The 27,213-nt window shown below is 33.9% G+C and overlaps 1 protein-coding gene across 6 annotated transcripts in view; it reads left to right on the top strand.

The window, feature by feature from the left end:
- LOC128246600 (uncharacterized) overlaps positions 1-27,213 on the top strand; it is a 49,929-nt gene that overhangs the window by 10,067 nt on the left and 12,649 nt on the right. For all 6 annotated transcript variants that reach the window (XM_052964874.1, XM_052964870.1, XM_052964875.1 and 3 more), the window contains 9 exons: positions 9,480-10,398; positions 13,912-15,545; positions 19,943-20,085; positions 20,254-20,394; positions 20,749-20,809; positions 21,327-21,411; positions 22,765-22,870; positions 23,874-23,934; positions 25,534-25,785. In XM_052964874.1, coding sequence (XP_052820834.1) covers positions 9,480-10,398; positions 13,912-15,545; positions 19,943-20,085; positions 20,254-20,394; positions 20,749-20,809; positions 21,327-21,411; positions 22,765-22,870; positions 23,874-23,934; positions 25,534-25,785 — 3,402 coding nt within the window. The remainder of the gene's footprint in view (positions 1-9,479; positions 10,399-13,911; positions 15,546-19,942; positions 20,086-20,253; positions 20,395-20,748; positions 20,810-21,326; positions 21,412-22,764; positions 22,871-23,873; positions 23,935-25,533; positions 25,786-27,213) is intronic.

Below are 27,213 nucleotides of genomic sequence, written 5' to 3'. Positions count from 1 at the left end.
TAGTGAAGAACTGATTTGATGTCGGTGATAAAAGAAACAAAAAGCCCTATCCGTTATAATCAGTTTCAAATGAGAATGTTCAATATAGCTAACGCGTTGAAAATCATCGCAGGTGATTATAGCCCGAGGCGAAGTAATATGTCAACTTGTCAACGCTTTACGAGATACGTTGCCGTTTTTAACATCACTACCCCGAAAAAAGAACATGGTTCGACAATGTATGTGGGTTGCGTACTAAGGTTTAAATGAATAAAACAACACTTTATGAATCCTAGTCTCATGTAAAGATTAATTAAGCATTTTCTTACTGTGTTTCGAAAGAAGATGTACATCATAATTAAGAATAGAAAGAAAATAATCAGAAATGGTAACCATAACTGAAATAAATATATGAAAAAAAGTCAAGTATAAAAAGTGAATAAGATTTTTAAATAAATTATTGTTTAATTAAGATTTATTAATTAGATTTTAAATGTTCTTAAAATGAGTGTACCATAAGAATGTTCGGACTATGGCTTCACAAAAAACATAGAATTAGGACTGTTTTGTAAAAATGGCAGTTAACATGTTTACAAAAAATTCTGTGTATGCAGTTTTACAGCTAATCAAGATCTTTTAAGAAAAAAAATCATAATAGTGACATTTAATTTTAAAATAAAAATCAACTTAAAAATTTTCTACAACAATATTTTGCAAGTTAGCCAAATATAATAGTAAAGGTCTGTATTGAAAATGTCAATTACCCGAGACAGAATGCAGGGTTTTTTTCTTTATTCTAAATGGTTTTCAATTTACGCACCCATTACAGATTAAATTAATTGAAAATTTTGCTTGTGGCAAATTTAAATGAAAAAATAGATCAAACCATCCACCCATTATTACATTGTTCTAGTTTTTTTATGTACCAATTTATGTTAGGGTAGAAAAATTCAGGATTTTATTAAAATATGTGAGTTTGTAAACTTTTTTTATTAAAATGAAATTTATGCTTTAATTAAGTTCTTTAATAAACAGGCATTGCCACTTTGAAAAATTGAAAACCTCAAAATTGAATAGCTTAATTAGTAAATATTCTGTTTTCATGCAAAAACTGATGTTAACCATAACATGAAAACTTTTCAAGATATGATTATGGAACTTGGTTTTCACAATATCTGGGGAGCAAGATACATAACTCTTGAATCTATATTTGGTACAGTTATTTCTCTCAATTTAATAACAGATAAAAAATGGAGAAACATCGGGGGGTTTTTTAGGTTATTTTGTTAACTTTTTTTAGGAATTTTTCTAATCCTTATTTAGAAGTGTTATTTTTTCCTAAAAAGAAATTAACTCACTCATAAATTCAATGGTCAAAATATACAAAATTAAATTGTCAAGAAATGCAGAGAAAAAGGTAATAAAAATACTAGAACATTAATATACAGTCGAAATCTGTTGGTTCAATATTACTTGGCTTGATTTCCTGGTGGGCTCGAACTTGATGTTAAGGACCGATTAATTTTTACTCTATGTTCGCATTCCTTCTTGGCTTGATTTCCTCGTTGGCTCGAACTTGATGTTAAGGAACGATTAATTTTTACTCTATGTTCGCATTCCTTCTTGGCTCGATTTCCTCGTTGGCTCGAACTTGATGTTAAGGACCAATTAATTTTTACTCTATGTTCGCATTCCTTCTTGGCTCGATTTCCTCGTTGGCTCGAACTTGATGTTAAGGACCGATTAATTTTTACTTTATGTTCGCATTCCTGCTTGGCTCGATTTCCTCGTTGGCTCGAACTTGATGTTAAGGACCGATTAATTTTTACTCTATGTTCCCATTCCTGCTTGGCTTGATTTCCTCACTGGCTCAAACTTGATGTTAAGGACCGATTAATTTTTACTCTATGTTCCCATTCCTGCTTGGCTCGATTTTCGCAAGGCTCAAAGTATTTTGGCCTGTCCCTGGGATGTCAAGCCAACGGGTTTCGACTGCACTTAGAAATTTTTGTGTATAAGCGAAATTTGTACTGTTTTATCTAGAATTGTAGGAGCAATTTCGTACCTGCAGTACTGCACTGTTGAAAATATCCCCTGATCTCTCCTTAGGATAGAAAACTGCTTCCGGATTTCTTGATGCATAAATGCATGTATGTATTAAGCACCTGTCAATTGTAACTATGGCCCCTCAAGTCTGGGGAATAACCGAGACTTTGATACGGCCACCTTTCCCCACTATTCTAGTATATCCCTGGACTGGCAGCGGGGGGTGGGGGTTCGGGGATAGGAGGGACATGGTTACAATTGACTGGTGTATTAAGTACACACAGGGGGTCACACTTTCCATAATGGTTCTCCAACCCAAGACCCATCGGTGAGAGATGAACACATTTTATATAACACCCAGGGGTTTGTTACAAAAAGGGGCTTCAGTCATAACTTAATAATCTTCAATTCTTCTCCTGGATCCTGCGTACTAAATAGTATAATACAAAATTGAAGGTCTGCTTACCGAATTTTGCTCATCTTAAAGTTTCTGCCTACCTCATACAAAAGTTTGAATAAACCAATTAAAAACAGCATAACAAAAAGTAAAAAGGGGAATGGAAGGGTGGGGCTGGCTTTTAAATAAGTTAAAAAAATGTTTATCATAAAACTAAGGCTTTTTTTATAAAAGGCTGGACAATATTTAAAAAAGCACAAAATAGACTGAATACTTTTCTTTAAATTTTTATTATAATGTTTGGTATTCACCCATGACATTGAATTTTACTTACTATCATAGAAATTTGCATTTCTATCTTGATAAGTTGGTTTGATTCGGTAATAAAACTTAAAAAAAAATTAAGAAGCTATGAGACAATAAAGATTTGATTACAAAATCAGGGTTTAAACCATTATATTGTTACTCAGAATAAAAGATTTCAAAATAATAATAATCATAAAAAGGAAAATTATTTATTTAAAGCCTATTCATTTTACAACGATTGTGAAAACAGTTAAAACAGCATTATACTTATTAATCAATCTAAATTTCGCTGTATTAAAATAGCATTTTACGTAATTAAAAATATTGCACATTTACGTGATGTTATTCACGAGTGGGAGAAACCATAGTACCTAAAGGAAACCCACCTGTTGGCTTGGTGGTCGACCATAAAACGAAATTCCTTTAACTGTGCCAAGGCTGGGAATCGAACCCGTACTGCCTTAGTGGGGAGTGACTGTGTTCACTAAGATAAATGGACAGTCGTTAATTTACTTGTATATGTATAGCATTATTAAACAAAAGTTCTTTTTATATATATATCATATGTCTTTAATTTTATTATTTTTTGTGCAATTTCTGTATCAAAGAGTAAATTAATCATAATATTAGTGTTTTCATATGAATAAAAAAATAAATAAAACTGTTGGTCAAAATAACTGAGCAAGTCCCTTTAAAATTGAGCAGAAACATCTTAAATGAAATCAGAGAAATTTAAGTCAGCCATACAAATAAGAACTTTTCCGAGACGCCAGTATTTTTCTGGATACCCCATTATTCCTGGCGCCAGGAAAAATCTATCACGGATATCTTGGAAAACGGTTTCCATGGAAACGGGTGAAAATATTGAGATATTGATCACTAAAGTGACAGTTATTCAGGGTCGCAGAGGCTTTTCCTGGTATGCGCTAATTTAGATGTAGAAATAGGATTTAGGCAGAAATTATTGATTCCGAAATACCCGCTGTTTCCTAGTTTGAGAAAAGTGTCTGTCCGTTGGAATTTTGTGGCTGGAATAGAGAAAATCGTCCTTAAGAGGCTTGGTAGGCACAACTGGTTTCCCACAGAAATTTTTCTACTACCAGTATGAGAATGCTGCTGTCAGTTGTTTTATGGTATTGATTAGTTCTGGGGTAGAAAGGGTAAAATTGAGAGAAACTACAGAAATTCTTTAATTCTCCAGAAAATCCAGATAACAGCTGGATCTCTGCTATTGGATATTAGAATTACTAAATAGCTGAGTCATTGTCAAATAATGGCTGGATAAAAAAAGTATTGGGCAGTGTCTTGTTCAGTAATAAAACATGACATCCCAAATATACAACGATTACAGTCATTAAACAGTCCTGATTAAGTTCATGAAAAAGTTCAAAGAGTAGTGCTGGAATGGTTTTAAGATCAACTTGTGACCACTTATAAAGATTTTATATTTATACTTTTGATACGAAATGATTCAGAAAACAATTCGAAAACATTCATAATACTCTTAAAGTTAAGTATTGATCATTAATAATGATTTATTTATATAGTATGACTTCAAATAAATGCTCATGCTGAAGTGAAGTGTTTCTACGTATATCTTTAAATAGTTGATTGAGAAATTATAGTGCATTGGTCATTGCGAGTAAGTGAATAGTAAAGTGCATTCAAATATGATTGATGATTTAATAAGAATAATACTAGTATGGAATAGTTAGATCACATGAATTAAAATCTTAATGATTAAGAATGGGCAGAGAGAGCGTATCGAACAAGCCCTTCTTAATCATTAAGATTTTAACTCAGGTCACCTAACTGACTAAGAATACAACCTCATTGGCTGACACATTGTCAACGCAAAATCTTACGCAGGGATTGTGTATCAGATGAGTGGCAGTTGGCGGACCTTTGATCACTCGCAAAAGTTGAGATTCTTAATGATCATTAAGCCTTGTACTTAATGATTGCCTATCTGCAATTTCATTGGCTGTAAATGTAGGTTGTATTCTAAGATACAATTAGAAGATACAATGTCATACATCCTATTGTGGCGGATCCATGATATAATAATATAAAACACTTCACTGTCAATCCAAGGGTCACAAGTTCTACACACTATAACAAGAACAACCATCTTATGGGAGGGACGTTAGTTTAAACATATTTATTTTACAACAATTGTGAAACAAGTTATTACAACATTATATTAATCACTCTCGTTGGCACGATTTTACGCGAGAGTGTGGTCTTGTGTTGTGGGGGGGAAACCAGAGAACCCGGAGAAAACCCACTTGTCCGGCTTGGTGACCACAAACCAAACTCACATGCGCCCAAGCCGGGATAGAAACCCGGGTCGCCTAGGTGAGAAGCGAGTGCGCTAACCACTGCGCTAACCGGACAACCATTGGGAGGGACATTAAACGGGCGTCCAAGTGTGACAAAGCTTTACGCTGGTGCACATTATCTGGGCATAATGGCCCACAGCCTTACAGAAATAATAATCTCCCTGACCCCCACAGCCCAATACAGCCTACAAGACAAAGAACTGAGACACTTTCTTAAAATAGGCCTTTTTAAGTTGAACTTAGAGCTGCTTAGGAGACAAGATATGAATTGCATGGGTTTATAACCTTTTCTCATTTTGCTTAAAATGTATATTGTTTCTAGCTTGGAAGAATGGTTATTAGTATTGTCTGCATGTTGAACAATATTTTAATGCATTTTTTTTCTTTCGGGAATGTGCTATATGTTCAATGCATGTTTTGCGATTCTTTTGGATAATTGATTTGGTGCATGTTGTAAATAAATAAGTTGTCATGCTATGAATTATTCAATTGTTTGTAAAATGTATTATATAAGCTCCTTTGCATTCAATCAATGTAAAATGTACCATATTCAATAGCTATATTTTAGTACTTCTATCATGTCTGAAAGCATTTTTTTTGCTCCAATAAAAGTCATAATTATGTGGTATAATATATACCATATGGGATGTAAGTCATATTGGATGTAAGTCATATGGGATGTAAGTCATATGTGATGTAAGTCATATGTGATGAAAGTCATATGGGATGTAAGTCATATGGGATGTTAGTCATATGGAATGTAAGTCAGATGTGATGTAAGTCATATGGGATGTAAGTACTATGGGATGTAAGTCATATGTGATGTTAGTCAAATGTGATGTTAGTCATAGGTGATTTAAGTCATATGTGATGTAGGTCATATGTGATGTTAGTCATATGGGATGTAAGTCATATGTGATGTAAGTCATTTGGGATGTAAGTACTATGGGATGTAAGTCATATGTGATGTTAGTCAAATGTGATGTTAGTCATAGGTGATGTAAGTCAAATGTGATGTAAGTCAAATGTGATGTTAGTCATAGGTGATGTAAGTCAAATGTGATGTTAGTCAAATGTGATGTAAGTCAAATGTGATGTAAGTCAAATGTGATGTTAGTCATAGGTGATGTAAGTCAAATGTCATGTAAGTCAAATGTGATGTTAGTCAAATGTGATGTTAGTCATATGTGATGTTAGTCAAATGTGATGTTAGTCAAATGTGATGTTAGTCATATGTGATGTAAGTCATAGGTGATGTAAGTCAAATGTGATGTAAGTCAAATGTGATGTAAGTCAAATGTGATGTTAGTCATATGTGATGTTAGTCATATGTGATGTTAGTCAAATGTGATGTTAGTCAAATGTGATGTTAGTCATATGTGATGTAAGTCATAGGTGATGTAAGTCAAATGTGATGTAAGTCATATGTGATGTAAGTCATATGGGATGTAAGTCATATGGGGTGTGAGTCATATGTGATGTAAGTCAAATGTGATGTTAGTCATATGTGATGTTAGTCATATGTGATGTTAGTCAAATGTGATGTAAGTCAAATGTGATGTTAGTCATATGTGATGTTAGTCAAATGTGATGTTAGTCATATGTGATGTAAGTCATATGTGATGTTAGTCAAATGTGATGTAAGTCAAATGTGATGTTAGTCAAATGTGATGTAAGTCAAATGTGATGTTAGTCAAATGTGATGTAAGTCAAATGTCATGTAAGTCAAATGTGATGTAAGTCAAATGTGATGTTAGTCATAGGTGATGTAAGTCAAATGTCATGTAAGTCAAATGTGATGTTAGTCAAATGTGATGTTAGTCATATGTGATGTTAGTCAAATGTGATGTTAGTCATATGTGATGTAAGTCATAGGTGATGTAAGTCATATGGGATGTAAGTCATATGGGATGTAAGTCAAATGTGATGTTAGTCATATGGGATGTTAGTCAAATGTGATGTTAGTCAAATGTGATGTAAGTCAAATGTGATGTAAGTCAAATGTGATGTTAGTCATAGGTGATGTAAGTCAAATGTCATGTAAGTCAAATGTGATGTAAGTCAAATGTGATGTTAGTCAAATGTGATGTAAGTCAAATGTGATGTAAGTCAAATGTGATGTTAGTCATAGGTGATGTAAGTCAAATGTCATGTAAGTCAAATGTGATGTTAGTCAAATGTGATGTTAGTCATATGTGATGTTAGTCAAATGTGATGTTAGTCATATGTGATGTAAGTCATAGGTGATGTAAGTCATATGGGATGTAAGTCATATGGGATGTAAGTCAAATGTGATGTTAGTCATATGGGATGTTAGTCACATGGGATGTAAGTCATATGTGATGTAAGTCATATGGGATGTAAGTCATATGGGGTGTGAGTCATATGTGATGTAAGTCATATGGGATGTAAGTCATATGGGATGTAAGTCATATGGGGTGTAAGTCATATGTGATGTAAGTCATATGGGATGTAAGTGTGATGTGATGTAAGTCATATGTGATGTTAGTTATATGGGAAATATGTCATATGGGAAATGGGTCATATGGGATTTAAGTCATCATGATATACATTGAATATGGAACATTGAAATCCTAGGCACCCAAAATGACAGTTGCTTGTATAGATGTATTTTCTGTATGTAACCCTGGGTATGTAAGGTTGTGGCATGAGGAATGTGGCTTGTAAACTTTTAAATGCTGATTAATTTTTTCGAAAAGTTTTAATACCCAGTAGATTGTCCATTATACTTTTTGAGGATTTATGGCAGATTTTTATCAATGCAGTATATATCAATTCAATATTGTAGTTTTTCTATACTTTTTTTAATTTCATGATCTTAAGAAAATATAATAAGTGAAGGTTAAATTTTATTTTCATATCTTTTAGCCGAACAACATAATTATTCAAAAAGAAGAGTTTTTGTTTACCGTATATTTAGTAAACATCTGATTACAACATGTTAGAATAAATTATGAGCGGGATTATTTCACCCATAATGGAAAGTTTCAATCATTTCTCCAAGCTATATCCCGTCTTTTTACCCCGATCAAAATATGTTGCATACATAAAAGGCAACTGTTACATTTCTAGATTGATCAGCATTTAATGAGTTGGTTCTGGGGTGTTTTATACCCGCTTAATGCATGCCTTTTGCCGAGATACTGGTCGGTAGTTGTATCATGCTTTATTGTACATATTTTGTGGCGGTTTTCGCTATTTTATTTGTATATTTAAATCAACAGTATGTGGAAGAGAGTTTTGTTACAATTGCTTTGGGTAAATTTGAAACGGATTTTGTTTTTAAGAAATGGAACTTTATTTAATACTGTATTAATCAATAACATATCAAAATAGCTTACATTATTTACATTTTTTATTGAAAATTTATAAATCATTAATATTTGTTTTCACTACAATCATTTATGTAACAATCTTTTTTATATAAATAATATAATTGCTATATTTAAAAAAGGAAAGAAAAAAGAATTCTTATTAAAAAAAATCATCTGATTTTGATTTTTTTTCTTTTCCATTTTATTTGTAGCTGCTAAGTTCTATTTTTAAATTATGTGTTTAATGTGGTATTATTTCAAAAAAAAAAAAAAAAAAAAAAAATGATGCTAATAATAAATTTTATTGGATTTTATTTGGATTTTCACATGTTATTTGGATTTTTTATATTTTATATTAGTATATATTGACAATAAGTTTATGTAAATGTAATACACTTTTTAATGAAACATGACATGTTTTATGTAATGATGTTTACATTGTCGAATGTTTTAAATTCATGGTAGGTAATGTAGTGTATGTTGTTTGGCAATACCATTCATTAATTTGATCACAAAGTAAAAAAGAATAACTTAAAAGATGGTATATGTTTTAATAACTAAAAATAACATGTACATAACTTTTATGTTAAAGCTGCACTCTCACAGATTGAACGTTTTGACAACTTTTTTTATTTTTTGTCTTCCAACGAGCCAATTCATGCAAAAATGCATGGAAACCAGTGCTATAAAAAATCTGCAATCTGATCTTTCGTCAACAGTCTTATATCACTGGTTTGCAGATATTTACGCAAAAACGGGTTATATTCAAGACAAATAAAATTGTCAAAATGGTAAATCTGTGAGAGTGAAGCTTTAATTTAAACATAAAGTATTATACATGTGTTATTTTTCTTGCACTAGGATTTGATATGAAGAGGATTTAATATATTTAAGATGCCGATTGAATAGGGCATTAAGCATTTCCTGAAAACTATGTTTATCGCTATCTTAAAAATCTTAGGCACAACTTTGGCCGAATTAAATGAATGTAAGATCATTGATGATATTGCTTAACGATCAACATACACATTTAATGTTAATATCACAATACGGATGTACTTGTTTTATAACCAGGAACCTACTGCAGTGAGTGAAGAGCAAAATGGGCTGAAAACGGAGGAAACTTCATCTAAAAGACAGCATATGGGCACAAGTAGGGAAAAAGAAACTGCAAATGGTGGCCACAAAGTAAGGGAGAAAACTCCACCAAAGGGAGGCAACTTTGAATGCAAGCTTAAACTAGGGGAGCTAATCAAAGCAAAGAGTAAACATTTAAAAATGAGCCCTGTGCAAATGGTTGAGGAACAGGAAGAGGAGGGAAGTATTGGTGAAAGTGAAGATAGTGAAGATATAGGAAGACTTGTTGTGAATGAGAGTGAGAAAGATCATGAAACGGATGAAGTTCAAAGCGAGGGTGGGGAAAATAAAGTTTGTGACATTCCAACACCACAATATGTGCTCAACGACATTCCAATCAAGACCAGTGAAGATGATGGAAATGAGTCACCAGCTCCAAACCCACAATTTCTCATCAACCAAACTCTACCCTTAGTTTCGGAACTGAATGAAGATCCGATTTCCAATGATTCTTCAGTGTTTGAGAAAAGTTCTGAGTCACCTTTAGCGATTGACCTGTCCAAATCCCCCGAGGTTCCTCCGATCCTGCAGGTGAAACCCCCGTACAAGGGTACCATGGTTCCATGCGGACAGTTGAAGGAATATCTTGATTCCTTACCAACGTTCAATCGCAAATGCATGCTTCGAAAGGGGAGAGAAGTCCACAAAATCTATGTTGACATGACTAAAGGGGAAACGTTTCTTGATGACCAATTTGCTTACACAGAATTTGGCCGCATGGTTTTGACGAATGGAAGTATTCGTGCTGGGCGAGCAAAGAATGCCAAGCAGATAGTCGTTGCTAGGGAAACGCTGTATTGCAGTGGAACCACAGCATGTAAGCGGGCGTGTGGAGGCTACGGATTGTGCTTACCAGGTAACAGAATGTTCTATTTCATTTATAATTAATGTCAAAAGTAATTTTCCTTTCTTTTTTATAGTTAAAATTTTATGTAAAGAAAAATAAGAATATTTATGTAGAATAAAATTATTTGACCCTCAATTTTCATAGAATTGAGTGCAAAAATAAAATAAATTTTCATTAAACATTTAAAATAAATGAAAAAATGAAATGAAAAAATGAAATGAAAAAAAGGTTGGAGCTACGTGTTGTTTTTTCAGAATTATGTTCAACATCTAAAATCATCAAAAAAGTATTTTGAATTGGAATGCTAACTGCCAAAGGATACAAACATGTCCTGCGCTGTCTTAAAACCAAAACCGTAGATGCTCAATTGGTCGACTTACTTATTAAAGGGGCAAATATAGAACGTGGCAAAGATATTTTTTTTATTTTAATGCATAGCACATTTGACACTTATGATAAAAAAAAACAAAAAAAAAACAACATTTGACTTGTGTACAGAAAAAAAAGTATAAGACTTTATAAACGGGATTTTTCAACTTATAGCTACGTGGCCTCAAACTCTTCAGTCAAAAAAGCGACAACATATCGCTTATAAATTTACATCTACACAATCAATGGCTTGTTTTTGTTTTGATCATTACAGTCAAATGAGCTAAGAAATTATAATGCATTAAAATTAAAAAAAAATATTTTTGCATCTACCTGTATGTGTCCCTTTGAAGCTGCGCTCTCAAAAATTTACTGTTTTTCCAACTTTTTTATTTTTTGTCTTGGAATTAGCAAATGTTTGTGTAAGTATCTGCAAACCAGTGATGAAAGGCTGCTGACAAAAGATCACATCGCAGATTTTCATATTTCCATTCCAAATTTAATGTTTTATAGCTTAAACCGTTAGCAACGGTTTCAGAAAAATTCATAAAAATTCCAGATATTGCAGATATTTATGCAAAATTTTGCTCGTTCCAAGACAAAAAAATAAAAAAAAGTTATCAAAACATTCAATCTGTGAGAGAGCAGCTTTAATTAAGGCAAAGAACACTACAGAGTTATGCAGATAATTACAATTTTACATCATTAACCGTATAATAAACTGAAACAATGAAATTTGACCATAACTTATCAACCAATAATGAATAATTATGATTGCTTTAAAGTGAAAAGAGCCAATAATCTGGTAATTATCTTGCTATGGGTCCACAAAACTGTCATGTTACATTTTTTTCTCAACCCTCAAACAGGGTTCAATGTACCTGGCTTAAACATTGAAGTCAATAATTTCATGCACGCTCTTATGTTTAACACTGATGTATCAGAATGAATAATTTGCTTTCTATGAATAAAACAACAGTTTAAACATGCCTGACAAGTGATGGGGTAAGAAAACTGCCCGCGGCATTTTCTACCAGCATAAAATATATACAAGCAAATACAAATTCACCATAATTATTTCCCTTGCTTATCTTTCACACAGGTCGCTGGATATTATAAGAAAATTTCTATTTATGTTCAGTTATTTATGAGTGTATGACAATGTATCGCTAAGATCAGGAAATTCAATTGAATACTAAGCAATTGTCGGAAATCAAATTAGTTTTTATTTGTAAATTTGAATAAACTTAGTCTAACATTTCCAGTCTTACTATTTCTGTAATATTTAATCTCATTCTGACAAAGAATAAATTATTCAAAAATATTAAGATGACAATGCATTTGCTGTTTGGCCCAATCAAAATTTGCCAATATGCCAATAATTCTACAGGGGATGTATTCACTTGTGTCTTGAGTCTGATTTTAAGACTTCGACTCAGAAATGCCAAATATTCATTCAGTGGTAAAAATGATATCACAGAAGCAAAGATGTTAAAAATCGTTGTACCTGTTACAAATAATTCGTTCTACTATCAAACAGACTTTTGTTTATAATTTTATAACAGATATTTTGAGACAATTAGGATTCCATTTTTTTTAGCCTGAGCCTTAAACTAAGACTAAAGACATAAGTGAATACTACTCTCATACACCAGAGTGATGATGCTAGTTCAGTGATTTAAAAAAATAATATTTTCACTGCCTACTCCTTCGGAATCAAGATTTAATTTTTACTTTGGGAAAAATACCAAATCATGCTAAAATAGCAAATATTATAGCAACTATACATGATTTTAATGCATACATTATGCTGTAAAAGAGCTAGTCTTGTCAAGATTTTGTTTATTTTTTTAATAAATTCATTGCTTATTTATTCATTCACAGGATTTATATTCAATTAATTGGGAAAATGTCATGAATTTTGGGGGAAAATGAACACTTTTTCGCTGAAGGAAGCAGCCTTTAGAAGACAGTAAATTGCACCAAAAAAAAAGTCACATATCCTATGTGTACAACATGCAGAGTTATGAATGACCCTAAACTAATTATGAAATAGCTTCCGTCCATACCCTATAAAAGGATGCATTGAATTTTAGTTACACTCTGGCTGTTAAGTCTTTTATTTTGGGTGGATGATTTATATGTATCAAAAACAACAGTTTAAAATGATTAAAACATGCCAGATGTATTAAACTAGTGCCCTTTTATTGCAACACTTAACAACTACAGCAATAAAATTCTAAGAGACCCAGGAGTTGATTTCTCCAACAATCTTAAACCAGCAGCTAATCTTATTAAAAACAAAATTAAGCTAATCCAGATATTTTTCTGTTTTGACATTTTCTGTTTAATTAATGTTCTTATTGTATAATATTTTAAGCTTAATTACGAAAACAGATAATGTTAACCATTCATATTTAAATCAGTGAAATAAAGTTTATTATCTCGTACACAAGGCTGAATTTTAAGACTTGCCCAATTGTTCAAGGGGGGTAAAGCTTGATAAAAGTTGTTACATGAGTGCTGGAACTTTTTTAAACTTTTTATTTATTTTTTTGTGAGAATAACTTTCATAATACCACCATTATGGCAACTGTTAAAGTGTTAAAATGTTTATACAGACATTATGAGATAAAACAGTATCATTATTATGACTAAGTGAACTGACAATGTGAATTTGTAATTGGTCTTACTTTTCAAATAAGGTCAAAGTTTTCGAAGACACATCAATCATGTTATAGTCTTAATTGTTAACATAAGTGCATTCATTTATTATCATGATTTCATGTAGAAATTGAACAGAAAGTATACAGTGAATTGTATATACAATAAGTCTGATATGATTTCGGTTGTCCGGTTAGCGCAGTGGTTAGCACACTCGCTTCTCACCTAGGTGACCTGGGTTCAGTTCCGGGCTTGGGCGCTTGTGAGTTTGGTTTGGGGTCACCAAGCCAGACAAGTGGGTTTTCTCCGGGTTCTCCGGTTTCCCCCACAACACAAGACCACACTCTTGTGTAAAATCGTGCCAACGAGAGTGAGTTATATAATGTTGTAATAACTTGTTTCACAATCGTTGTAAAACAAATATGTTTAAACTAAGTCTGATATGACCGTAGGAGTAAGTAAAACATTTGTAAACTCTTTATTTTGCAGGCTGCGACAAAACGAAAATGCGAGGCCACCGTTGTTCATACAGAATCAAGCTCACCCAGAGGCTTGGCTTCGTCAATTTCTGGTTTGTTGAGGAGCTTGGAAGTCATGATCAACTTAACGGAAAAGACTGCGATTTCAAAGTTAACTCCCAGCATGCCTCAATGGTGTCTGATTCCAAACTTACAGACTTTACAAGCTCTTTCAAAGTAAAGCTTCCAACCATTCCAAAATCCCCCCGAAAGCTTGCTCCGAAGCCTTTCAAGAAACTCACCGCTGAGAAAGGACAAGGAAATGGAAAAATGGACCCAGCTCGGCCTGATTCGAATACCGACGCTACAACTTACAATTATGTGCTGGGTTCAATTCCCAACAGTGAATCAGCTGAAGAACTTACGTCAGCTGTATCTAGTCAACAGTCATCTAATTTTTCTAATGATGCTTCACTTGCCATTTCTATGAACATCACACCTAGTCAGTTCCCATGTGCCACAGATATGAACACTAACAATGCCATGTTGTCTGCAAGTTTACAAGCTGCGGGCCAAACCTTGCCATCTATGTTACAACCAGTGCCATCTCTGACCCCAGCAATGAGCTCAATGCTGCAAGCAAATCTCATAAACTACATGACCTCCATGACAAACTTAGGCATTCCTGTGTCTAACGCTTCCAACTTACCAAATGGTGCTATAAACCCTTTTCTAGTCAATATTAAACAAGAACCGTCCAGTCATGACTTACAGAGCCAGAATGTACTCGCGTTTTCTCAAGCATTCCCCTTGATAGCTCCGCCTCTCCAGTTTTCACCCCAGGGACCAAACCCAGGTCACTCTAGCCTAAGAAGCCCCTCCCCCTCACAGAGCAGCAGCCAAGGTCACAAGGAGAGGTCACCACTCGCAAGAGACCAAAATGCCAATATTCAAAAATCACTAGATATAGAGGCAAAAATCAAAAGAGAAGCCTCAGGTCGTGTACAGGCAAATCATGAAACACTTGGACAGGTTCAAAACAGAATTATGGAGAGAGCTAAAAGTCGTAAAAGCGCTCACACAATGCGTGTCCCACAGAGGAATGAGACAAATGTAATTGACTTATCGAAAAGTGTGAATGATATAAAGCAGGAAAACTTTTCTGTCACAAAAGAGGGTTTATGTGGAAAGCGTTCCATTGATGATCTCATAGACCGAAAAGTTATGTCATCTCAGACATTCAAACGTCTTCAGACACTAAACCATGTGATCCAGAGCGATGTCTTCCAAAAAGCAAAAAATAGGCTTGAGAAAAATAATGTGGCAAATCTTAAAAGTGGTTCTGAAGAAATTGCTCTTAATTTAACAACACGCAATTCACAATTTTCTAAATTCGATTCTGACCAACAGACGGATACCCAACAAAGTTATTTCAAGCTGGCCGAGGCTTGGAAGGAAGGGAGGCAACTTGATCTTCCTCATGAATTGACCAACGGGCAAGAACCAGACTTGCAGGAACCAATGGAGTTGTCTCCTCTTTCTGCTCAATATGGCTCAACCAATGGAAATAAAGAAAACGAGAGACTCGACATGGTAAATGGTCTGTGTAACAGCGCCATCACTGGTATAACTGATGCAACAAGTTCTCTAACAAATAATGAAAAGGTAAAGAAGTCTTGTATTTTTTAAATCTATTGCCTTAAGGCGACTATAAATTAATAACTAGATATTCATTCCCACCCAAAATCTTTATTCGGCCCCTTAAATTTTGATCTAGGGTCTGTATTTGCATATCTGTCCGAACTGTCCAGGAACAGCGTTTATTCATACCTACAGTCTCGCTGTATAACATTCAAATGTAAGAAAGGAGATTTTTACAAGCATGTTCGTTGTTCATCTACAAACACATGAATAATGTATATGGTCTCTAATTCAACAGTGAAAAAAACAGTTTAGAATTATTATTTTTAAAATGTCACACGCTGCACCCCCTTTAAAAAAAGGGATGGAAATCTAAAAATTAATTTATATTGCCAAAAATGCCTGCTGTTTTTATCATAGATGAAATGAATGAAAGGATTGTATCGTACACACCTGTATATGATTTTATTTGTTTTACTTTTATATTTGACATAATTATTTTATACAGTGTTTCTAACGGCTTATAATGGTCAATCAGAAAAATAGCTTGGGGTTTGTTTGAGTATGAGGGATTCTTGCACAAAAGCAGGGGCTTAGATCCCTTTGGAAAAAAATTCCAAAGTCAAATTTATATATTCATTTCAAGGTACTTGCTTCTGTTCTTTTTTTATGCAAATGTTCAACAAACAATTTTTACCTCTGTACAATAGTGTGGAGTTAAAAAGATTAATCCTGAACTATAAAACCATTTTTTCTTAGAAATTCCTCATACCATGCATGCCTGGCTTTCCAGGGGATTTTGGTTTGAATTCCAGGGGATTTTGATATAACACCAGGGGATTTTATATAATATGGAAACACACTCTAATTACAATAATTTTTGGACTTAGTCATCATGGTCCTTCATGGAATTTCACACTCATAATAATATGGATGCTTTCCACTTTAAACTTTGAGCTAGAGTTAAAAAGATTTTTTTTAAAAATCTCTATTCCAGGGGATATTGATCCCCCGGCGGGGGAACAGGGGATGGGTCGGAATCCCGGGGGATTTTGCCCCCTGTGGAGGGATATGTCATGTATGTCATACTTGCCATTCCATTTGGTATGGTTAATGCTGACAAGTTAAACCATAAATCCAATATGGGGATGGGGCTGGTGGTAGGGGATTCCCCTGGGTTTGCTCTCGATCCCGACGTGATTGGGACAAATGTAGACAAGAATGCTTTGTTCATTACTAGAACTGCTCTTTAACTGTCTATCATATGCTCTTAATGTTTAAGTTGTAAATGGGAATATATTCAATGCAAATATACACACATTCTATACATACATTCACACTCAGTTTGCATCACAATTAAAATTATTAAGTTGAATCATACATGTTCATTATTTATTCAAATGAGAATGATTTGCATTGATATATATTTTACTCATGAACTTAATACATGGTTGCAATATGTCAGGGAAATGGTTTACCCTTTTATACTTGACTTAAATATCTGATGTGTGCAAATATTGCGGTACACTCCTGGTTTCCCGACATTTATAATTGCAGTTTCCTGTTAGAGTGCGTTAACTTCGCCTTACAGACTAAACAACTTGTATCCATGTTCAAGTAACATGACAAGCTATTTTAAGCTTACCCTTTTCTAAGATGGTTATGTCGGTTATACATTGTCACCGTATGACAAGCTTACTTGATTGATGACCTTAAGAAAACATCCGTTTACAATTCTAATGGGTATAAAAAGTGGTTAATTACTCTAGGTTTACTGTTTTAGGTATACATGAAATGTTATTCAAGGTATCTTGGCTAAATTAGTAATATAATGATGGGAAACAGAGCAATAAATTCTTAATTATGATGCGCAATTGCTGTTTAATATTCAGAGGTATCACGAAGGGGTTTTGGTGATGTTTTCTTCCATAGATTTAATAGTGCTCTCTTTATGTGCATTTACTTGCAAATCAATTATACAAACATTACTTATTCTTTTGTTATAAAAAAAAAGTAATGGAATTAATTAAAAACCTTTCAAAAAAAAAACTTTTAAAGCTGCACTCTCATAGATATACCATTTTTACAACTTTTTGTCTTGGAAAGAGCAAATATTTGCATAAATATCTGTAAGCCAATGATATAAGGTTGCTGACAAAAAATCAGATCACAGATTTTCATATTTTCGTTTGAAAATTAATGTTTTATGGTATAAAACATATATATAACTGGTTTGCATGGATTTCAACAAAAAATTACTTGTTCCAAGACAAAAAATAAAAAAAATTATCAAAATGTTCAATATGTGAGAGTGCAGCTTTAAACATAAATGTATATTAATTAAATCCTTTTATATTCAAATTGTTCATATATAGGTAGCCTTCACATTAATCATTTAAATGCCAAAGTAACCAAATATAATTGAAGGTGATGACTGCACAACCTCCTGATGGATTCTTTTTTCTAACTTAGGAGCCCAAGTCTTAAAAATTTGACAGCCTGGGTGAATGCTAATGTCACCCAAAATTCAGGCTAAATTGTGACATAAAATAAAAAAGTATGTTCTTAAAACTATAAAGATGGTGCAAAAAAGCTTAATGAAAATAGTGCAATGGCATTATTCAAGTTTTTACATAATAATAGTATCATTATAAATTATTGAATGACTGAAAAAACATTCAACAATTATTTGAACTAATATAAACTAAAAGTGTAACAAATGTCAGTATTAAGAGTATTATTATTATAAATTTATTTCTAAGAATGTAACTTTTTTACATATTTACTAAATAATAAAGTTTTGACCTGCTCAAAGCTACATGCAAGTTAATGGCTGATGTTTTTCTTTAAAATTAGTTGACTGTAACCTACATATGAGGTCAATTTCAGGGTTAATACTCCTATGATATTTCTTACTAAGAAACTATTACGTATCTTAAAGTCACAGATAGGAAGTCATGAATATATAATATGTTGACACCAGATCACATCAAGCATATATGATTGGTCATTCTCGAAAAGTATCTGAAAAATGTAAAGAAATTGGATGCGGTTGTAAATTTTGCATGTTTCACAAACAGGCATTTTTCAATAATAGAAAAATTCACGTTGAGATTTGCCAATCTTAAAATATGTTTCGTATGTCTAAACAGGTATTATTATATCAATATTTTACAGCAAGCTTTTTCTTTTATTTGTTATATTGTATTCAACAAGCTGAATTATGTTTTTCCATGTATTTGAGCTACTGTTCATGCCACTGTATGTGTAGGTAATTCCGGATTTAATTTTCGGACTGAACAAGGAACATAACGAGAAATAGTGTTGTAATATGAATGATATGCTGTTGTTGTTTTTGGGCTTATAAAGGTTTCCCCGCGCCCTATGGCTGCATTATGGCTTGAACTCGTCACATCCTCTAATGTGACTGAAACATTGTTTTGAGGCCAAAGGAGGAGTTTTATTCCCACCAGTTAGTAGGATATTCGCCAAACGTGTAATTTTGGTCCCTAAATGCTGCGGGCGCTAAGATGAATGACACCTAGAGTGGTCCCACTCTGACTATTGGATATGATTTTATTTCTTTGGTCTTAAATTGTAATATAGAAATTGGATAGCACGCGTGTCTTGAAGATCTTTAATATATGAATGATAATAATTTTGTTTTTATTTTATATACCTTTAACTCGCGGGGACATAGGCATTTGCTCAAGGAACAGCAGAATTTAGAAGCAAGAGTGAGATATTAGAAGATCCAAGTGCAATACTCAGGCCACAATAATGCGTGTTTAGGGAATGTTTTTTAACATTTGGATATTCATTTCGTTCCCTAATCACCACAAGTCAACTTATTAAACCAATTTTAAATATTTTCTTCAACTGTAACTCCATAATATATAACACTGCATTGTTAAAACCCCCCACAAAAGTTACACATATTTTTTAAGCAAATACCTTACTTTTATTTCACTTTAAATGTGTTTCATGAAACACTAATTCTAGCACTAATTCAGATCGACTTCTGTCAACAAAGCTCAATATACTTAGCGCTGGGATCTGTCCTTCTTGCTAGGAAAACAACAAGTGAAATATGGTCACGTAGAGTCGCCAAAACAAAAATTATCAAAATACTCTGAAGTGGACTAGCAATACCCCAGCTCTTTTCAAAAAAGACACATTGGTTATTGAGCTATTTTCCAGAATTGACAACTTTAAATTTCCCAGTTCAACCCTTTTAAGTCAAGGCAAGTGAGTCACAAGTACCATTTGTAACAGGCTAGTGATTTATGCAAAAAATTACAAGCTGTGAGTTTTGTCACACCATAATAAATGCATTATGATGAAACATTCACAAAATAAATACTAGAAGACTTAATATATTATATTGATTATTTGGAATTAACCTGAGTACAATTTTGCAGGAGCTGATGTCGAGAATCCGTCAGCTTGAGACTCATGTGAAGGTGCTTCAGAGAGCCGTCAAAGAAGAGAACTCTGTAGCTCCACCTATGCCCCGCATGGCTATGAAGAGGAAAAAGAAGTTTCGTCCCATTGACTTCAACAAGTATATCACCTTAAATCATAATTACTTTGTATAAATAAATGTACACTTTTAGTTTGTTTACAAAAATGTTCAGGTTGTTTTATTCTTATAACTGAGTGCAGCCATGACATATATGATAAATATTTGTAATAATGTTATGTTAATATGTTTTTACGATTTCTTTCACAGGTACACCATGCGTCATGTAGCACTGAAGATCATGTACCTCGGCCACGACTACACAGGATATGCTGGCACAGAGGAAGCAGAGCACACCATTGAACGTGAACTGTTTGAGGCCCTTATAAAGTGCAAGCTTATTGAGTCCAAGTATGCACATTTTTCAGTTACTCGGACAAAAGTTTGATCTGATGAAATTTGATAGTGTACCATTACTTTTGTCATCCAGAAGGTGTAAATGAAGTTACTTTTAAAACGTGGTCTTTTTGAATTTAATGAATTTCTTTACCTTACAATATGTTGTCATATGCTCGTTTATTAAGATTGCCCCTCTTTCTGTTACAACTGTGATGAAAGTTTATAACTTATTGGCTTCTTATGTCAAATTTTAGTTGTTAATAAAAGCAATTTCTGTACTTGGACGTTTAGTATAACTTGTTTTAGTCACAAATAAAACGGTCTTTATATAAACACTGTAAGACTACTAAGAGTTTAAATTTTCAGAGAGTCAGCATGTTATAGTCGGTGTGGTCGAACAGATAAGGGTGTTAGTGCATTTGGACAGGTAACTCCTTTAATCAGACCAATTTGTAACTTATTCCATATGACCAATTTGTAACTAACATGGAATAAACATTACCAAAGTGAACATTTCTAGACTTGGATTAGTGCTTGTTTGTAAAAGTACTTATTAACAATTGCCTTCAGCTTACATTCAAATGAAATTACCTAATATTCCAACGTAAGAATGTCACAACAAAAAATTAAGATTTAGGATATAAACTTGCTGTTCAATCCAAGGGAGAAAACCTCATATAATAAGCTTTGTACTTTTTCAAGCCAAGGGAGAAAAACACATGTAATAAGAGTTGTACTTTTTTCAATATATCTATTCAAAGTATATTTTTCACAATTATATTTTTGCACTCTGCTGTATTGAAGATAAAATAAAAACAACTGATACAAAATTTAATTTTCTTCAGAACCAATTTGACCAAATACAACAATATATATTAAGTTATTGACAGAGGTTAACACAGTTTCACATGCGGCAAACATAATGCATTTCTTGTACATTCCAGGTCGTCTCTCTTGATGTACGCAGCAACTTGCTGTCGGGGGTTGGGGTGAAAGTGAGAGAAGGGATGACAGCGCATGAAAGACCTGGTAAGGAGCTATGTATACTGTACATTACAGTCTGTTTTCCATACATACATGAACACAATGCCTCTAGGAGCCAGGTTATATAAAGAGCAGGGAATTGCAGAAAATAAAAAGGGTGCTAAGGATGTTAAGAACACATTGTATCAGGCTCAGGGCTTCTAAAAACCGGCAATTTGCCGGTCTGGACCAATTTTGACCAAAATTGGTCCGAAATTTTCTCATTTTTTTAAATATTCCTTCTAAAATGACTAAGCCAGTCAAAGTTGCAGAAACTGTAATACACAAATATTCATTGGTCATTCACACATTCAAAACTACCCCCAATAGGTCATAGAAGTGTCTTAGTTACCATGTGACAATGCGACCTGCTGCTTTTTCCGCTATACTGATCACTGTATAGCCTATCTGTTAATTAGCAGACGCTTGCAATCGGTCCAATCACGTGTTTTGGTAGGTCGTAGAAGACACAATTAAACAAACTATGTGTTAATTGTGTGCTTGCAGCCATCATGATTAAGTGTTAAAATCGGTCCATATTTTCTCGTGGCAATATGAATATGCTATGTCGTCGTCAATCATTACATGATATATCCGATTGTTGATGACCAAACTGTTAAATTTAAATTGTTCTTTTAAATTGCATATGTCATTGTTAATCCGAACCTAGTCGTATTCATAGCCTAGGATATCAACAGCGACACGCTTGATTAACTACAGAGTCTGAAAGCTCAGTGCGCTGCTTACGTCATTTTAATTCGCAGTAATGAATAAATCGTTGTCGATATCACACTTATAGCTTGAAGCCCTGATTATAAATCTAGATATACATTATTATTATTATCCAAGAGTATCAGTTGAATGTTGACCCACTTTAGATGCATTAAGTAAATAAATCATAATACTGTTTCACTTTTTGTCGTCTGACCGCTTCCCGACAGCCACAGTTATTTACGATCGCAGTCATTCTTATAAGAAACGCCGCAGAACTCGATGAGAATCTCATTTAAATTAAGCTTGTATCATTGACTATCTGAATCGGCTATGCGGCTCTAGAACCCTCACAGGAATTGCGACATCGCGAACAAATATTGACAGAAAAGACGCCTCGAAAATGTGTGACATTTCTAAGTAATCGGACTTTTGAACAGGTCTTTCTTTTTTGGGGGGTGGGGTTGTCGCCGGGTCCAGACCGATTGTCGCGGGGTCTGGACCGATCGAGGTTCAGAAATTTTAGAAGCCCTGATCAGGCTACGTAATATATTTATCAGGCTATAAAGAACTTAATTATTATCAATTTAAACATTGGATTTGTAATGTTTTTCTGTTGGTTAAATCCTATTAATTGAATTTAAACAGGCGACAAGACCACGGAGATACGTTACTGCCACGTGCTGAACAGGAACCTACCACGGGACATCAGGGTGCTCGCCTGGGCGCCAATAGACCCAGACTTTAGTGCGAGGTAAGGGGGGTGGAGTTGAAATTGATACAAAATCAGAATTGATCATGGGAAATAGTCGTTCAAACCCTTTCGATCAATTTTCCATATGCAATTGAAATTAAAACTTAATAAAAGAGGATTAAAGAGGTACAAAACAATAACAAGATGTTGTTTGATGTTTACTACTAATGGTAAAAACATGAATGCAAAATCTTCTGCTGTGTTTTGTTTGTAACAAAGAATATATTCAAGACCAGTAATATTTAAGCTGAATACAAAATTATTAATACAGTTGTTGTACACTATTTTGCCTTTTTTAAGAGAATACGCCACATTTGATGATAGATTCAGAGATTACGCCACATTTGATGATAGATTCAGAGATTTTGCAATTGTTTATCGACAATACTTGATTATCATTTTATCCCTAGCAATAACACTTATGGCTTTAAGTTACAAGTTGGATGAAATCCATGCTCCGTCAGTGAAAACTGTATTGTATTTCTTTGTAAACTGTTTGCCAAAACCGTAGAAGTGTGGACTTGTTGCAGACTCTTGAATGTATGACTCTTGACTTTCAATCTCTGGCTCATCACTGAAAATACTACCTGTATTCTGGTAGGTATATACGAGGTCATATCAACTGCTTTACTCTGGCGCACTTTAAAAGCAGGGTTGTTCTTACGTGGGTATCATTCTGCCTGTGCGCTAAGCCCCACTACCTTACAAGCCTGATACCCTTACTTGGGTCAAAGACGATGGGGGCGTAAATAAACATCATACATTCCAATCTATAGAAGTTCTGCTATGTATACCAAGTTACACGAAAGTATTGTCACATAGCATTGGTGTCTTTGATGATGTGAAAAACTCTAACATTTTCCCTAAATCTGAAATTGTAACATATATTTAGATAACACATTCAAAACTGGCAAGGTCTGAGCAGTTGTCATGTTTGTAGTACATTGATGAACGGGGAAAGAGGATTCCTACGGTTTACCGTCAACCAATGGTATCATTTCAGGTTCAGCTGCAGGAGAAGAACGTACAAGTATTTCTTCCCCAAAGGAGACCTTAATATACTGGTAAGAAATAAACCTGGGGCGGTATTCATAAAACATCTCAAGTCATTTCTTAATTTGAGTCAATTTTCTAAAACGTTCATAGTCAAATTAGAATTCAGTGTTCTTTAACATAAAAGTATGTATCTGGAATTAAAGCAATGAAAATGAAATATGTCAGATTGTATCAAGTTATTATATCATGATAAGTTTGATACTTCATTTAATAAAATAATGAGAATGGAGTTGACTTAAGATGATTTATGAAGATCAGCCCAGGACATTATATATAGTATATATGCATATACCATATAGTTTGTTGTGTCCTGACTGTATTTTTGTCATATTTTAAAATGACTTTGCACATGTGTTCGGAAGGTAAAGACGATGTGTTGATTGTAAGACCCGCATCCCTACCTCAAAAGATAAAGCATGTCAGGTTAGCCATTGGTTAGTACACGCCCTTCTGACCTAGGCAATCTGGGTTGGTTTAACAGCATGTCCGGTTAGCCATTGGTTAGTACACTCCCTTCTGACCTAGGCAATCTGGGTTGGTTAAACAGCATGTCCGGTTAGCCATTGGTTAGTACACTCCCTTCTGACCTAGGCAATCTGGGTTGGTTTAACAGCATGTCCGGTTAGCCATTGGTTAGTACACTCCCTTCTGACCTTGGCAATCTGGGTTGGTAAAACAGCATGTATGGTTAGCCATTGTTTAGTACACTCCCTTCTGACCTTGGCAATCTGGGTTGGTTTAAAAGCATGTCCGGTTAGCCATTGGTCAGTACACTCCCTTCTGACCTTGGCAATCTGGGTTGGTTTAACAGCATGTCCGGTTAGCCATTGGTTAGTACACTCGCTTCTGACCTAGGCAATCTGGGTTGGTTTAACAGCATGTCCGGTTAGCCATTGGTTAGTACACTCCCTTATCACCTAGGCAATCTGGGTTGGTTTAACAGCATGTGAGTTTGATTTGTGGTTACCATGGTTACCAACCAAGTGGGTTTTCTCCAAGTACTCTCTTTCCTCAACAAGACCACATACTCGCACAACCTTGTGCCAACAAAAGTGATTAATTTTATGTCGTAATAACTTGTAAGCTCTTGTTTAAGGCAAAAATGCTTAAAATATTTTTTGGGTAGCAAACTCCAAAGGAAACTTAGAAGATGCATTTCTACTCCCAAATAAGATGAACCATACTTAATTCAATTGTTTTAATTTACCAAAAAGGAAGAATATACATGTACATGTATACAACACCATGTTTCTTATGAAGGATTTGAAAGAAAGGTGCAGAAAACACTGTATTTCTACCTTATGATATGATAGTTGATCATTGTAAATCTATAGGACTCACCAGTCATTTAATATTTGTGCATTTTCATCTTTTAAATACACAATTACAATCTTGTTACCAGTAATATATTTTCCACAAATGCATTATATAGTAAGCAGTTCAAGGTTTATTACTCAAAATTTGTTTGTTATATTTGTTTATGTATTGAATTTAAATACGAGTGTGACTTTAAAACTGTTTGATTTTCATGAAATAGTGATTTGGAGAAAAACATCATATGAAGACTTAAAATTTCCTGATTATATAATTTTTTTAATTCAACACAGCTCATGGAAGAAGCCGGCAAAAAATTGATTGGCGAATATGACTTCCGCAACTTCTGCAAGTTCAATGTTAAAGATGGCATTACAAACTATGTTCGAAAAATCATGGAGGTTGAAGTCAAGACTCTAGATGAGACCGATGACGGATTCACAATGTGCGAACTCACGATCGTCGGGAGGGCGTTCCTGTGGCATCAGATTCGCAGCATCTTTTCTGTGCTGTTCCTTGTTGGCAAAGGGAAAGAATCGGTTGAAGTATGTATTTGGTTTTTGTCTAGTTATCTCCCTTGCATTGTGTTTAGTTAATAGAAAACATCTTAAAATTTGCTAATTGATGCAAGCACACAAAGTAAGGTCAATACAAGTAATTATGTCACCCCCTTTCATGGGGAGACATATTGTTTTGGCCCTGTCCGTCGGTCAGTCCGTCAGTCAGTCTGAGCGTCACACTTCATTTCTGCTCAATAATGATGGAACGCTTAGACCCAGGAATTTGGTATGCTAGTAGTTGGTCATGACTAGTATTGATTTTTGGTTCACTAGGTCAAATGTCAAGGTCACCATGACCTTGAGGTGAAGAATTGGTTTCCGCTCAAATACTTAAGACCCTTTGGGTCCAGGAACTTCATACTTGGAATGCTAGTTGTTCATGACTAGAAGATGACCCCTATTGATTTTGAGATCAAAAGGTCAAGGTTACCTTCAGGTAAAAAACAATATGTTGGCAATGACCTTAAGTTAAAAATGGTTTCTGCTCAATAACTTTAAAACGCTTTTCCCCAGAAACTTAATACTTGCTATACTAGTTAGTCATGACTAGTATGCGACTCCTATTGATTTTGAGATTAGTAGGTCAAATGTCAAGGTTGCCAAGACCTTGAGGTGAAGTAACATTTAACGCTTAGTAACAAAAGAACACTTGCACCCAAGAACTTAATACTTGGTATACAAGTTGGTCATGTAGATGATCCCTAATGATTTTGTAATCAGTAGGTCAAAGGTCAAGGTCACGATAACCTTGAGCAGAAAAATGGTTTCTAATCAAAAATTGAATAACGCTTGCGCCCAGAAATTTAATACAATGCAAACTTTGTTTACATTTTCCAAGATTAATCAACAACACTTTTTTCTTCTCACTATTCAATACAGGTGAATAAACCAAACTTCACTGTTAGTTCGTCTCCAGTCCAAAATTACTAATTTCACGTCCATCATTTATTTTTCTCAGCTATGACCACACAATAGGGGAGACAAGGACTTTTTCAAAAGAGCAATCTCTAGTTTTAATAATTGCAATTCAATACAAGTAATTCCCCTCTAATGTTCATAGTTTATACTTTTTTAAATGAAGGAAAAAGGTAGAAATAATTACATATCAATGGATGCAACAAGTTTGCCATATAGCATTTACCATCGCAAAGTTAAGGTGTATTAAACAGTTTTTGCTTTAAATAATGGAATTGTCACAAAATGTTTTATACTTGTTGCAATTGAGACACTAATTTTGACTTCAAAATAATTTCGAAAAAGTAATTTCGGATTTTTGATGTAAATTTTTATCAAACAAAGAAAAAACTAAAATCGAAACCCAAAAATAAATTGGAAATATTGGTAATTTTTTTTATAAATGATGTTCAGATTAATGGTGATTAAATGTTATCAGATTTATACAATAGCAATCCA

This window comes from Mya arenaria, chromosome 9 (genome assembly GCF_026914265.1).
Source record: "Mya arenaria isolate MELC-2E11 chromosome 9, ASM2691426v1".
NCBI classification, from domain to species: domain Eukaryota; kingdom Metazoa; phylum Mollusca; class Bivalvia; order Myida; family Myidae; genus Mya; species Mya arenaria.
The sequence above is the reverse complement of the archived record's forward strand: the minus strand, read 5'-3'. Positions and strand labels throughout refer to the sequence as shown.